Source organism: Sus scrofa, chromosome 14 (assembly GCF_054392235.1).
Source record: "Sus scrofa isolate SSC_HxYL_T2T_F1_AM1 chromosome 14, Sscrofa_HxYL_maternal_Yorkshire_Landrace_v2.0, whole genome shotgun sequence".
Lineage (NCBI taxonomy): Eukaryota > Metazoa > Chordata > Mammalia > Artiodactyla > Suidae > Sus > Sus scrofa.
Genome location: NC_139396.1, coordinates 153,328,005 through 153,343,144, shown reverse-complemented (window position 1 = coordinate 153,343,144; position 15,140 = coordinate 153,328,005). Strand labels below are relative to the sequence as shown.

The 15,140-nt window shown below is 51.5% G+C and overlaps 1 protein-coding gene and 2 long non-coding RNA genes across 9 annotated transcripts in view; 1 reads left to right on the top strand and 2 right to left on the bottom strand.

The window, feature by feature from the left end:
- Nucleotides 1–13,743, top strand: part of LOC146397103 (uncharacterized) — a 458,248-nt gene extending 444,505 nt beyond the window's left edge. For 2 of the 4 annotated variants that reach the window (XR_014827054.1, XR_014827052.1), the window contains exons 6-9: nt 8,818–8,980; nt 9,075–9,259; nt 10,992–12,253; nt 13,193–13,743. This is a non-coding gene — a long non-coding RNA (uncharacterized LOC146397103). Of the gene's footprint in view, nt 1–8,817; nt 8,981–9,074; nt 9,260–10,991; nt 12,940–13,192 lie in introns of those variants that run through there. The other 2 variants (XR_014827055.1, XR_014827053.1) reach the window with 2 other exon arrangements.
- LOC146397104 (uncharacterized) lies at nt 8,505–9,533 on the bottom strand. The gene is made up of 2 exons (XR_014827076.1): nt 9,438–9,533; nt 8,505–9,065 (listed from the first exon to the last, which is right to left on the bottom strand). It is a non-coding gene; the product is annotated as an uncharacterized LOC146397104 (long non-coding RNA).
- Nucleotides 10,381–15,140, bottom strand: part of WDR11 (WD repeat domain 11) — a 55,545-nt gene continuing 50,785 nt past the window's right edge. For all 4 annotated transcript variants that reach the window (XM_084995675.1, XM_001924356.7, XM_084995674.1 and 1 more), the window contains 5 exons: nt 14,869–15,034; nt 14,265–14,362; nt 13,273–13,418; nt 12,498–12,577; nt 10,381–11,299 (listed from right to left, as the gene is read on the bottom strand). In XM_084995675.1, the coding sequence (XP_084851801.1) occupies nt 11,142–11,299; nt 12,498–12,577; nt 13,273–13,418; nt 14,265–14,362; nt 14,869–15,034 (648 nt within the window). In that variant the 3' untranslated portion in view covers nt 10,381–11,141. The remainder of the gene's footprint in view (nt 11,300–12,497; nt 12,578–13,272; nt 13,419–14,264; nt 14,363–14,868; nt 15,035–15,140) is intronic.

The following is a 15,140-nucleotide window of genomic DNA, read 5'->3' as shown; positions in this document are numbered from 1 at the left end:
TAGATAATGATGAAATAAATAGAAAAGAATATATAAGTAACAAGATAATAGTAGAGAAGTGAAATACTTTAAAAATCTAAATCTAAAAGACCAGGAAGAGGGAGAAAGACAAAAAACATGCAGGGAAAGTTGAAAGCAAGGAATAAAGATAGTAGAATTAAATGGAAGACAGTAACACCATTATATGCAAATGGTTTAAGATGCCGGATGAAAGATACCCTGAATAAAAAACAAAATCCAACTACAGGGTACTAATAAAGGGATTCTCTATTTTTATTTTATTTTTATTTGTTTTTTTATTTCTAGATAATTTTGTCATGTGATCCATTACCAGAAAAGCAGGACCAATATTTGCTTATGATTTCTCATTGATAAAATCAGTCACTATTTTGTTTGGTTTGTTGTTGTTGCTGTTGTTAGTTGTGAAATGATCATCACAACCCAATTTTATATTCCATCCCAAACCCCCAATATGCCCCCACCCCCCAACCTGTCTCCTTTGGAAACTGTACGTTTTTCAAAGCCTGTGAGTCAGTATCTGTTCTGCAAAGAAGTTCATTGTGTCCTTTTTTCAGATTCCACCTGTCAGTGAGAGCATTTGATGTTGGTGTCTCATTGTCTGATGGACTTCACTTAGCATGATGATAAAGATACAAAAGGCTAAACATAAAACAACACAGCACGAGGGGAAGGAAAGGCAGTGTAGTTATGCTAATATCAAGCACTAGACATTACAACAAGAAGCAAAGAGCATAAGAGCACAAGCACAGTGGTACATGGACCTGTCGGCTGTCAGTGCAGTAACCTCACCTTCAGGTAAAGACCTGGCCTATGAAGATCCTGGCCCTTGACTCACCATGAAGAAGCAGGTTCATGGAAACCGAGAGATGCCTAGCACGGTGGAAAAGTCAGAGATCCTGGGCGCTAGGGCTGGGGCTGGTCCTGCTCTCCCAGGGCCAACCCTGTGGAGGAGGCTGCCGATGAACGGGGCTTTTCTATGCAGTGATAGGATGCGTGAGGCTCAGAGGTAGGGTGCTTGATTTGGACTGTGGGAGAGTGGAAGGTGCCAGATGGGAGAGGACGCTCAGCCTCGAGGAGCTAAGGGTGTTCTCCAGGCAGGTGTGGCCAGAAAGGCGACCTGGGCAGCAAGAGCAAAGCTGTGACAGTGTCTCATGATCAGAAACCACAAGTGTTTCAGGTTGATCACACTGTGGGGTGCAAAGAGAAGAGGCTGAGCGAGAGGGATGGCCTGGCCCTGGATTATGGAGGGCCTTTTATGCGTTCAAAAGTGAATTTGAACCTAGAGGGGACAGAGACCTGGCAGAAGGTTCTGGGTTGGAAAGTGACAAAGTTACACTGATTTAAGAAGAAGACTGGAGGGAAAAGTGGTTTTTTAAACTCGGAAGAGAAAGTTCTGGCAGGAAAGAAGGAAGGGAGGGACATCTTTGTTGTTATAGCTCAAGAAAACACAATCAGCTGCGAGGAAGCAGAATATAGACAGAACATCCGGTCAAATAGGTCTGGGAATCCCGAACACCATGTCGTTGCTTCAAAGGACACATTTGTATCTGACATATTAAAAGCTCTGAGAAGGTCTGCAGAACAGAAACTTTTTTTTTTATTTTACTCATTTTAGGGCCACACACGTGGCACATGGAGGTTCCCAGTCTAGGGGCTGAATCAAAGCTGCAGCTGCTGACCTACACCCCAGCCACAGCAACATGGGATCCAAGCCGTGGCTGCAACCTACACCACAGCTCATGGCAACACCGGATTCTTTAATCCACTGATCAAGGCCAGGGATCAAACCTGCATCCTCATAGATACTAGTCTGGTTCATTACTGCTGAGCCACAATGGGAACTCCCAAAAACTTTGAACTATATTCATTTTGGCAGTTCCCAAACCTATTTGACTATGATGTTTTAAAAAATATTTATTCATACTTTGCAGGACATTACTATTCTAAGGGACATAGACTAGGATAAACTGGTTAAAGGGATTCCTGTTTCCAGAAGCCTGGAAAACTAAAATCACAGAGAATCCCCGACTCTGGAATCTTCCCCAAGTCACAATTACGGGTCTGGATGGCTTTGACTACCAAGCGGGCTTTTCCTGGGCCCTGGGCTCTGGAATTTTTGCTGTCTGTGGTTCTCCCCATTCAGCAGCGGGCAGTAGAATAAAAAGCCAGTAAGGAATCAGGGCTGCTGCTAAGCGGTGGATGGAAACAGAAGGCTGGGAGCCTGGTTAAGTCAATCTAGTTAACGATGAAATTTCTAGGTCTAGCGGTGCCATCAAAACCCATTCCTTTCTTTTAACAAAAGCAGCTTCTTCCCTGACAAAGCAGACTCTGTAAAACCAAAGCAGGCTGAAGCCTTCAGTCAGGAGAACAGGACAGGGGAATGGAGTCAGAATTCCTGCTGTTCTGGGGGAAGAAGGGGGCTTCAGCCCTACAGCCTCAAGTCCCTGAGGAATCCTGGGTCGTCCTTTTTGCTCAGCGGAGGTGTCTTGGTTTGCCAGGGGTGTGGTAACAAACTACCACAAGCTTAGTGCTCAAAACAACAGAAATGTGATGACTTGAGGTTCTGGAAGCCAGATGCCCGAAGTCGATGCTGGCAGGGCCCTGCTTTCTCTGCAGCTTCCAGGGAAGGAAGAATCCTTCCTGCTGCTTCCCAGCTCCTGTGCCTCCAGCAAGCTCAGCGTCCGTGGCTGGCAGCTCCATCACCTCTGACCCTGTCTCTGCCCTCACGTGGCCTTCTTCCCTCTGGGTGTCCTCCCCTCTTCCTATAAAGACATCAGATGGAGCCTTCCGTCGTGGCTCAGTGGTTAACAAACCCGACTAGATCCATGAGGTTGCAGGTTTGATTCCTGGCCTCGTTCAGGGGGTGAAGGATCTGGCATGACTGTGAGCTGTGGTGTCAGTTGCAGACGCAACTCCGATCTGATGTTGCTGTGGTTGTGGTGTAGGCTGGCAGCTGTAGCTCTGATTCAACCCCTAGCCTGAGGACTTCCATATACTGTAGATGTGGCCCTAAAAAGCAAAAGGAAAAAAAAAAAAAGACACCAGACATTGTTCGATGACTTCTTCTTAAGGTCTTGACTAACTGCTTCTGCAAAGACCCTATTTTCAAATAAGGTTACATTCTGAGGTTCCAGTGGACGTGAATTTGTGCGAATGGGGGAGTGGGGTTGGACACCATTCAAAGTCCTACAGGGCAGCCAGCAATTCTCCCAGGAGGCTCCAGTCCGTGTTCCTGTGACCTCACTCTTGGCTGAGGCCAATGCGCGTGTCCATGGGACGCTCTCTTTCTGGGGTGAGTTGGGTTCCATCAGGGTCTGAAGGCCTGGGAGCTCAGGGGCTGGGCTGTATAGCCCCAAGACTCAGCAGGCATCACTGTTGTCTATGAAAACCCAGAGCTGCTCGCCCATCAGACACAGCAGTTCCATGCATGTCGCCACCAGCGAGCCCGGGCCTGAATGGCTGCTGGCTTGGGGGAAATCGAGTTTGGCTCAAAAACTTGAGTGGGTGGGTCCGGAAGTGATGGAACGTGGATATTTTCCTTCGTCTTTTGGCTCTTTTAATGTCACTGTGTCCTTGAGGTTGTGAGCTGGTTCTGTTTCTGGAAGTGGTTGGAGACGTCATCATTCGCCTTGGGATGGACTCTTTGTTGCTGGACAAAGGGGCTCCGAGGGTCCTGAAGGTCACTGTGGGGGACCCTGTTCCCTCCCCAGAGCCTGAGGCTTGGAAGCAGGTGGTGGGAGACATTAGGGAAGCGCCCACCGTTGGCAGCTACAATTTGTATAAAGTTCCCAGGAAAGGGGAAGCCAATGAGATCACAAGCCTCTCCCTTGGGGTTTGGAGCTAGACGAGCCTTAACGTGGGCAGGAAACGAGGACAGGGCCCCTGAGAAGCCACAGAACAAAAGGGTTGTTTGGATCAGGGACCTTATCTCAAATAAGAACTGACTGGGGGCAAAGCAGCACCCACCACCCAGGTCCTTCCTGGCTTGGCACTCCTGGTGCCTTGGCGGCACCTCAGGGAGCTGGCTGCCTGGGTGTGAATCCGAGCCAGGCGTCCAACTGGATTCACAGACCTATGCATATGAGGGGCCTCTGGAGTCATCCTGCTGTCCCCCAAGCCCACTCTGGTGGTGAGAGCTAAGAGGAAAATGAGGGACAGCCTGGGAGGTAGTGAGCATCCCGTCAGAGGAGGTATGTGAGCAGAGGCTGCTTGGAAGGAATCATGGCAAGGCCGGCTTCCCTCCTCCCGGGGAATAAAATAGAAAGCAAGCTGTGGTGGCCTGAATTATTCAGAAACTGAAAGGGCTAAGGAGTCTCATTATGTGTGTTCTGTTCTCAGGGTTTTCTTTGGTTTTTGTTTTTGTTTTTTTTGCTCCCCATGAAACTTCGAGACCCGGAGGAAATTGATGATCTAAATCCCAGCTTTGTGTATAAGAGACTTAGTTTCTCTCTCAGAAAAGACATTAAATCCTTTTGCTTCAATTGAGGTCAGATGAGTTCAGGGCTCCGAGGCTTGTTCTGGGAAAGAGCCATCTCCTGGCTCAGGGGCCAGCCTCCCGCAAGGTCACCCCTGGTTTCTTGGTGCTGGTTGTCCCAGAAATTCTGTAGTGGTGTCATCGCTCTGTCCCCTTAGAGTGACATCCCATACCCAGCGGGTCCCTGTGTATCTCAGGTGACTGTGCAGGTAGCACTCAGCTCGGATTCCATGGGATGCTCAGAGGGGAGGAAGGGAGGGAGTGGGAAGTGGGAGGAAAGGGGAGCCAAGAGGGGAGAAGGGCTCTCCTGGTCAAATGTGTTGAGCTCTTGCTGGCTGAAACACAGTTAAATAGGATTCTTTATTACAGGACTTCTCAGAGCCTTTAAAGTATTGATTGCATTGCGAGTCTCCACATGTCTTGTTTTCCCAAATGATCTGATCTCCCCACTTTTTTTTTTTCTTTTTCTGGCTGCACCCGTGGCCTGTGGAAGTTCCTGGGCCAGGGATTGAATCTGAGCCACAGCTGTGACCATATTTATGGTGTCCCTACCATGTGCCTGCGAGGACACCAGGCAGAGGCTCTGGGGAGATCTCTGCAAAGGGCTTCTCTCTTCCGGGCTTTACTGAGTTCAATTCAGAAAAGCGCTAGGGCTTTTCATGGGCCTTTGCTCCAGGCTGGGCACAGCACTCCTCGCCTCCTTCCTCCATGGCAAAATGCAGGGCTCCAGGCCAGAGCCAGCAAAGGAGGGCCCTTTCCCTCCCACTCCTCCTCCCCTTCTCCCCTTCCCCCTCCTCCTCCCCTTCCCCCTCCTCCTCCCCTTCTCCTCCCCCCCTTCCGCCTCCCTCCTCCTCCCCCCCTTCCACCTCCCTCCTCCTCCCCCTCCTCTGCCTCCTCCTCCCCTTCCCCCTCCTCCTCCCCTTCTCCCCTTCCCCCTCCTCCTCCCCTTCTCCCCTTCCCCCTCCTCCTCCCCTTCTCCCCTTCCCCCTCCTCCTCCCCTTCTCCCCTTCCCCCTCCTCCTCCCCTTCTCCCCTTCCCCCTCCTCCTCTCCTTCCTCCCCTTCCGCCTCCCTCCTCCTCCCCTCCCTCCTCCTCTCCCTCCTCCGCCTCCTCCCCTTCCCCCTCTTCTCCCTCCCCCTCCTCCCCTCCCTCTCCTCCCCTTCCTCCTCCTCCTCTTCCTCCTTCCCTTCTCCCTCCCTCCTCCACCCCTCCCTCCGCCTCCTCCCCCTACTCCTCCACCTCCTCCCTTCTCAGGCTCCAAGGCTGGCACTCAAACTCCTCCCAGGGCGGGAAAGCTGTTTCAGGGGTCAGGGCAGGGGGCACTCCAGCCTCGGCAGGGTGATGAGACATCGCCCTGGCTGTGGACACAGCCCCAGGCAGTGACTGCCCCAGTGACGGGGAGGGAGGGGCTGCAGGGCAGCAGGGAGGGGAGAAGGCGCCGAGGGTGGAGTCCTTGCCTCTGTTCCCTGGTGTCGGGACCTGGGACCCGGGTCTGAGGCTGGGGCCATGGCTCTCGTGGCAGACAGGTGCGTGTTATGGGGAATCCTTACTGCCCGCTGGGGGAGTGGAACAAGCATCTTGGGTTCTCTCTGCCAGCTCCTTCCTGATGGTTTGTGTCTGGGGCCACTCAGACAGTTGCTGCTCATAAAAAGTGAGACCAGACATGCTGTCCCCATCCTGCCTTCCCTGGTTCCATTCTTGGAGGGGGAGAGGGGGTGTTCCAGGGCTGCACGGAGGCTCATTCATCAGAACAGTGAGGATGTGCCGAACCTTGCCTGGCTCTCTGAGGGGAGAACACGGGGCGAGGTGAATCTTGTGCAAAGCCCAGGGCTGCCTACAGCTTTCCTCCGAGGGGAGAGGCCTCCAGACTGCTGATAACTCTCTCCCCCCACCCCACACAGCACCAGGCCACATGGGAGCCAACATTCGTCACTATTCACCGTGCCAAGTTCTCTGTCCCAAAAGCTTTACCGCTTATCAAAAAAAGCATCCACTGAGCCCATTGTATGGATGAGGAAACTGAGGCGTGGGGATGCTAGACAGCCTGGGCAGGGATCACGCAACCAGCAAATGGCAGGGCTGGGAGTCAGACCTGGGCGGCCCGGGGCCCCCAGTGTGTTACTGCCTCAGGGAGGTGCACCTCTGGGCGCTCAGAGAACTGCTGAGAGGGACAGAGTGGCCAGAACCCCAGTGGCAGGCGACAGCATTCAGAGTTCACCCCGTCAGTGGTCCAGGTTCACATGGCCCTTCCTGGCTGAGGCCTGGGACCTGGGTTGGGCGCCACGGAGAAGCACAGGCAGGATGCTCCTGGGCAGGAGACCTGCGGCAGGGACCAGGGAGCATCTTAGGTGGGGAGAAGTCCTCAGGAAGTTGGTCTCAGGAGCCGCCAGGCCTGTGAGGAGACACCGGCAGCTCTCACAGGGACAACCTCGCCATCCGCTTCTCCGCTGCCCCCTAGGGCCGCTTGTTACGCATCCGTTCTTTTGCTGTTTTTCCTTTTTAGGGCTGCACTTGCAGCACATGGAGGTTCCCAGACTAAGGGTCAAATCGAAGCTGCAGGTGCCAGCCTACTCCACAGCCCTAGGCCACAGCCACAGCAATGCCAGGTCCTTAAGCCCACTGAGTGAGGCCAGGGATCGAACCTGCACCCTCAAGGATACTAGCCGGCTTCTTAACCTGCTGAATCACAACAGGACCTCCTCACCCTCCGTTCATTTATCAAGGGCTTTCTACATGCCAGGCCCTCTGCTGGGCTCTGAGGACTCGGGAAAGCATACACCCTGCCCTCATGGAGCTTACAATCGCGAGAGCAAGCCAGGTGTTCGAGAGAGAAATGAAGCAGGGTCAGGAATAGAGGGGGCGTGGACCCTGTTTGTAGGAGTGGATCAGGGCTGGTCCTTCTCATGAGGTGACATCCGAGCAGAGGTCTAGCCAGGGAAGAGCAAGCCATGTGAATGGCAGGGGAAGAGAGCTCCTGGCAAGGGGCACAGCCAGGGCAAAGGTGCTGAGGCAGGACGGACTAGCACATTCAAGGTCCAACATAGACAGAACTAGGTGGGCAGGGCTGGATCATGCAGGGCTTGCCTTCTAGACAGGCTTGGCAAGGCCTTTGGCTTTTACTCCATGTGGTGGGAGCCACTGGAGAGGTGTGGCCAGGACTGCATTTGGCAAGACTCTTGTGTCTAAAGCATCATTCTGGCTGCTTTGTGAATAGACAGCAGGGCTGACAGAGGAAGCAGGGAGATGGCTAAGGCTGCTTTCCACCTCCAGACCTCAACTTCCTCTCGGGTGCAAGGGGCTGAGTCCCAGCACAGGGTCTGCCAGACCAGCAGGCTCACTGCCCAGCATCCTCTAGCCTGACGGGCCATCGCATGTCATCCTTCTCTCAACCACTCTGGGAGGCGGCCAATACCATCCCCCTTCTACAAATGAGACCCAGGGTCCACTGTCCTGAGCCTACTTTCCTCTTTGCCTCACACCTTGGGCACTGGTGTTCAGAACCATTGCCGAGCAGGTTTGCAGAGGCAAAGAGCAAGACCCAGGGCTCGGCTGACTATTATTGTGTTAGCCAGAGCGTGGCTCCCGCAGGTCCCCTGCAATGAGCAACAGCGTTTCCAAGAGCACGACCTTGGATCGGATTCTTAACACCACTTGCACTGACTTCTGTCGGAGTCTTTCTAGAATAGTAACCTCTAGGACCGCTTTCCAGCTGCTTAACGGGACACCATCTATTTCCCTTGGCCTGTGCTTGGCAAACATCAGCAACTTAAACCAAGCAAGGGCTTGTTCAGTGCAATTCCCAGTCACATGGGTCCAGCGTGGTGGATGCAGTAAATACAGGGGAGGAGTCTTTCCAGATAAGAAAGGCAGTGGGACAGTCGCTTCTCTAGGCTCCCTTTGGGGCTGCCCATCTATCTACCTAGATTCTAGCAGTTCTCAGGAGAAGTGCATTCCTTAAGGCCAGCTCCTTTACTTTTAAAACACCCTTACCTTCCAAATAGACCCCATTAAAAAATGTTGTCTTTTTATTTTATTTATTTTTCTTGGCTGCACTGGCAGCACATGAAAGTTCCCCGGCCAGGAATGGATCTGAGCCACAGCTGTGACCTACTCCACAGCTGCAGCAATGACAGATCCTTAACCCGCTATGCCACAGCAGGAACTCCAAAAATGCTTTACCTCGTAATTGAAAGGTTTCCTTCATTCACATGTTGGGTCAATCACATCAATTATATGCAGGATCCCCAAGAAAGAGGGCCCCATGGCTAGGAGAATATTCTCACTTGTCTGTCATTTCTGCCTTGTGGAATTCTTTTCTCGCAGGGCAATTTCGTGTTCGTGCCTGACAACAGTTCAGTAACGAACTCATTTCAGGAGAATGAAATGCTACGGATGATCAGGACTCACTGAAACCTACGACTGTCCTCAGGCAAGATGAAACCTCCAGGCCACACACAGCCGAGAGAGGAACCGTGTTCACATCAAGGTGAGGTCTATTCTGTTCTGTAGAGAATTTCTGATCAGGTGCATCTGGGAGGGACGTGCAGCTTGTCCTGATGATGCTCTGATGCCTGTTTTAGAAGAACAAGACGTCCTGTGCCCACCTTCAAAGTGATGGAAACACCTATGGCAAGAGTGCAGACAGGCTGACAACACGCCACCCCTGGCAGAACACTTAGCAACAGCACAGGAAAAAGGGAAGAGGGAGCGACAGGAAACGGCAGAGGAAGGGCCTCGTTCCCACACAAGCCCTGCCACCAGCCAGGTGAGCACACCCTTGGGGACTTGCTGCAGGAGGTGCCTGCTGCCCCGAAGTCACTGTCACTCTCTTTTCCAATTCCCGCTGCCTCCTTTGCTAACACACTGATAACACAACGTGCTTAGAGATCTGAGGTGAAAGGGCAAGCTGAGGTCCAGAAAGACGGCCTGTGACAGTCACTCACCCTTGTCTGCTCTTGAATTTGAGTGCTCACCCGAGGGGAGAGGAGCATCGTTCTGGCTTTGAGACAACAAGGACACGGGGCAGGGAGGTCCAGGCCCTGGGAGGAATGGACTTTCAGTTGTGTCTTGATACAGCCTTGCTGTCATCCTAACCAGCTGGTCTGCGACAGATCCCAGGCTCTTGGCCCTCTCTGCTCAGCGTGGCTGTGCCTGGCCTTCTCCTCCAGCCCTGGGATCAGGCAGAGGCTTATTGCCTATTTGCTGGCCTCAAATCCAAAGCACATTTAATTTTCAAAATGCCCGATGCTGGAATTTCTCCATTTTCCCCTCAGCTTACTAAGGCCAGAATTCTTTTCTCCTTTAGCTAGTTGATGGCTGAATTAATAAAATCTATCTTGACACTATAAAGAGAGCTGGGTTCGCCCATGGCCAAAAATTCTATGGAACCTGCCGGGGCGAAGACAGGGCAGGAAGGGGAGCCAGTTACAGGACCCGTGAGTGAATGGATCCAGGGTTTCTTCTAGGACAGTTAGCAAAGCAGGCCTGGGAACAAGCATTCCTGGGACAGGCCCTCCCTCTCCATGGACCTCGGTTTCTGTTCGAGGGGGCAGGCTGGCTGATGTCTAAGGGCAGAGACTACGATTCTACCTAAGAACCATACCTCCTGGGGGCTGCAAGGGTACACACCGCCCTGGTGTCCAGAAGAGAGACAGGAAGGCCACGCCCCCCGCTCTTCTGCGCCTGCCCACCCAGGAACCCAGAGGCAGCCCAGCTGCAGGTGTCTGGTCGTGCTCGGTGCCGCACCCCTGAGTTCCCACATCCCGGCTTCTCCGGATTCAGCAGAGTGGCCTGGATGTTGGAGGGTGGACGGCTGGACCAGCTCCTGAGGCGTCAGCATAGCACACAGCCTCGTGCACAGCAGCTCAGAGAACACGAAGGCCTGGCCGGGATTAACTCCCTTTTTATTTATCATTTCTGTAAGTTAAACACATTTAAATTATCAGCAATAATTTACAAGAGTCACATTTCATATAGTTTGGTCACTGGAAGAACACAAGGACAGAAAATTAAATCACAGAGCCTTCCAAGAGGAGGTTACTGTAATGCACCATAGAAGGAGTTAGAGTCTAAAATATCCAAGACCCCACACACTGGGACAAAGTATAAAGCTTAACGTTTCTCTATGAGCCCATGAGCCTGAAATTACAAAATTTAGCAACTGCCTAACTCAGGAAATCATCGGCTGTGTTTTCCAGGTAAGAAAACAAGGGACGGTCACGGTCAGTCACCCTTCTGCTCACGTGGTTCTCTCTCTCGGTGTGTATGGAGTGGCTGTCTAAGCACGGGCGGGGCACATAATCCAGAACAGGCCTCACAAACTGCTCTGACTACGGATCTAAGTCTACTCGGTGAGAAAAGCAATTCAGTTGCTTGAATTTTAGATTTAAAAAAATTAAAAGTATTTCCAGGGACGCTTAAAGCTCTGTCTCCAAAAGTATAAAATGTTACACACTTACAAAACCTGAAGTGTCCCCATCTTTGTCGGATAAATACAGGTCCCGGAACTGGCTCCATCGGTGTAAACGTCCATATACCGCCGAGCGCGTGTGGTGACACGGCCCCCGGAGGGACGGCAACCTCGTGCATCTGGGCTGCGACCATCCACAGCCAGACCAACACCCCGGCCACCTACACACAAGAACCTGTCACTGTGCAGTCAGTTCTTGCTTGGGGGATTCCAGCTCGTTCAGCAAATCTCTGCCAGCTGCTCCAGCTTTTGAAGCAAAAAGAACGGCTCCCTGTTTAAATCCGAGGTTCTTCAAACTTCGGGCATAATCTGCATATATAGCGGCGATGAGTTTCTGTGAAGCCCAGTTAAGGAAAACAAGGGCAAAGAGAGCTCCTTCCGCAAGGCTCTCATGGGCAGGAGAGAAGGATGCCCAGGAGGGGCTGAGGGCTCCCAGGAGGGCAGCACGGGAGAAGCCCGCACCTCGTCCTGTCCCGGGGAGGGCAACTCCCGGCTGCAAGGGTGCAATGCTTCGATCACTTGCACCAACTGAGCCCAAGGCTTCCCCAGCTACGAGACCCAACTCATATCGCCCCAGCTTCTCCAAGGCTAAGCGCGACTAAGGACCAGAGACGGAAAGGTGACGGAAGGGAAACTCACGTGCATGCCCCATGCCCAGCTGAAAGTCTGAGAGCCTGGCAGTGTGGGGGCAGACTCAGCTCGACTGAGAGATGCTATTTACGAAGAATCTCTGTGCTAAGGCAAGAGCCCCAGAGAGCTGGGTGCTGGGATGGGCACAGCCCTGCTCCACGGTCCTGACATCAAAACGTCTCCTCTGACCTAGTGTCAGCCTCACCCGTGCCGAGATAAGGATATGGAATTCAACTTAATTTTCCGTAAAAAAATATACAGGAAATCAAACCCATGACATGTAGAAATGAGGCCAAGATAACAATTCAAGAAAAAGTGCAGTGAGAACACAGCCTCTGCAAACACAGGGACCTGGGAGCTGGACTCTCAGGCCCACTCTTTTCAAAGAAAAACATGTGACTCAAGTGGCGTGTGGAAGACAGGGAGCGCTGCCGGTCAGAGGAGGACCAGGCACCTGTCTGCACCACGCGTCTCTCTGAGGGGCAGTAGCAGCGGACTTGGGACTGACTCGACCTTAACGATGACTAGGCCCCGCTGGACTCTGGCTCTGGAAAACAGCAGGGCCTTCTTCCTGATCCTTCCTGGTATGTGTTCATTCCAGCGGCAGCCTCCTGTATTTCTCAGACGAGTTCCTCTACCTTCTTCTTTGAGTTCAAACAGGTATTACAGAATCTGGGCTCCTCCTCCTACCTCTCCACCCATCTTAGAGCTGATGCCGGTGCTGCAACAACCTTTCTGATTCTTTCCCTCTGGTTTCTCCCTCTTCCCTGGCTTTGGGGAGTCCGAATGTGGACCTTTCTCGATATAAAATGGTTTCTCCCCAGGTAGCGCAGCCGAGAGGCATTCTAAGACCCGCTCGTGGCACCTGCTTCCCCCTCCGCACGTACATCCCAGCAAAGGATATCAGTGTCCTGGCTGACTTCAATCGCCCCGTACTTGAGACAAGCTTCCACAAACAAGGCCGCTCTGTCGAAGTACCTCATGCTGCTCAACAGAACAAAACACGGGTCAGGCGTTGTGAACAGCATCTGAGGGCAGAACCAGCCCGGGGTGTATCTCTGCACAAAGACTTGTACGCGTTCTCACGTCCTGTGTGTCACACCAGCACCTTTCTCAGATCCAGCTCAGAGGGAAGGAGGGCAGACTTCTCATGTCCCTATATACTTAAATTGTGACATCGCTGAAATACACAGAAACCTACAGAGATAGGACAAGGCTCCATGTACCTACCGTCCAGAGTTAACACGTAATCTCTGGCCATATTTGCCTCAACCTACTGCTCTAGTTTCAAATAAATAACATGTCCTATCGTAAGTGATGGGTATCACAGAGGGGACAACCTGCCACGCTTTCTGTCACCCTTCCTACTGCTTTCTAGACGTCTCCTCAGTTGTTCTACTCAAAGCGGAAGTGTCCCCAAGTCTCTAAAGACCTCGCTGCTGTTCTTTTTAAACAGGTTACCTGTTAGGTTTGACTAGCGTATTGGTAGGAAAATAACACAGTTCCTGGACCAAAAAAAGAATAAACATAGACTGTTTCATCCCCTTTAGGTTCTTTTTTTTTTTTAACCTAAAATGTATGATTTTCTTTTCACTCCAGACATCCACCTGGCAGACCCCAAGACAGCATGAGATGACTGATCACGGGTGAGCCTGACCGGCCGTGGACACCGCACGTACCTGTGAAGCGTCTCAGCCACGCTGGAAAAGCAGCCCAGGGAGAGGAGGACCAGCAGGGCCTTCGACTTTTGGTTCACTTGGGGAGAGCAAAGGTGGTCAACCCACCGCTTCAAAACATCGGCGCACTCTTCAGAATTTAAACGAACCTGAGAAAGAGGCCCAAGTTAAAAACAAAGACACCCTCGCCATGTATATAAGGAAAATGAGAAGTCAATCGAAATGGGATCTTTTCCTACGAAACAAAGGCTAGGCTCTGCGTTATGAGGCACCACCCTGATGCTGCTGCCTCCCTGTGGCCAGAAGTGGTGAAGAGCCTCTGCTTCGGGACCAACGGGCCTGGCACCACCTCTGGGCTGTCCTCCAGGCTCACTCCCAAGCAGGGAGACAAGGCAGCTGCTTTCACTTAATTGCTACCAGTGCAAGTTCCATTTTGCAATAAGAAAAAAAATGTAATTTATACTCAAAGAAAAAGAGCATGAAAGTTGTAAGAAGATACTTGCAAGAGATCCCTGGTGGCCTAGCAGTTAAGAATTTGGCATCATCACTGCTGTGGCATGGGTTTGATCCTGGCAATTTCCACAAGCCACAGGCACAACCAAAAAAGGAAAACAAGAAAGAAAAAAAAGGAAAGAAAGAAAACATTTGCAAAGCAGTTTTGCAGCCAAAAAAAGCTTCCAAATCATGAGTGAGTCAAAAGTTCAAGACTTCAATTCCCATTGTGGCTCAGCAGGTTAAGAACCCACTAGTATCCATGAGGATCTGGGTTCGATCCCTGGCCTCGCTCAGTGGGTTAAGGATCCAGTGTTGCCGTGAGCTATGCTGTATGTAGGTCACAGACAAGGCTTGGATCCTGCACTGCCGTGGCTGTGGCGTCTGCTTCGACCCATGGCCTGGGAACTACCGTATGCCTAAAAAGTTAAAAAAAAAAAAAAAAAAAATTCAAGCCTGAACTTTCTATCCCAAGTGTTCAAGGCACTACGAGGATGACCTACTTTTGCAAGCCAGGCTGCCCGGTTCCACTCGCCGTAGGTCTGCAGGTAGCGGCAGGCATCCGCAGCTTTGTCGATGAGGCATAGCAGCTGGACGCCCTCTGGAAGACAAAACAGCGGCCCTGCCAGTGACACTGCAGCTGTCCCTCTCACGAGTCACTGAAGAGTAAAGTCACCATCTGACTTGATCCTGCACATTTTATACCTGCTGGAGACATGACTGACGTGTATTTTAAAATAAAATATTAAAACAAAGTTTGAGTGTTACCACTCAAGCAACCGGGGCTGGGAGCACAAATACAGTCCAGAAAATACACCAGAAACACCCCCCTCACGCACCGGTTTTCATGACTTAAGGTGCCCAGGTTTGTCCCATTTACGCCTCCAGTCTTGGCAACTATTGACAGTGCTCCTTCTACACTTCAAACATGCTCTGGTTTAGACGACTGAATATACATGGTCGTCTTATAAACTGCTAGCAGTAACCCTTCTATTTCTCTCCAGCTGTATTTACATAAAAGAAACATTCCTTACAAGCAGATTCCTTCCTAGGAAGGGATCCGATTTTCCAGAACAGTGACAAACACATCCATGAAGGCCGTCTTACCTGCCAGCTTCCCATTGGCGATCATATTAGTTGCCACCAGCTTAATGGTGCTCTGCGAGGGGCCTGACGAGGTGACCGTTGTGACCAAACAGGCTTTCAGTGAGTCACAATAATAATGCTGGTTCTCGGCACTTGTTTCCAGTAGCAGCTGCACAGCTCTGTCTGTCTAATGAGAGAAACAGTTCTTCTGACTATGCGACTACGGTCCTCTACCATAACTTTTTAAAATTCATAATCAGGAACACGGAAGTTTTAGCTTAAAGAAGACTTTC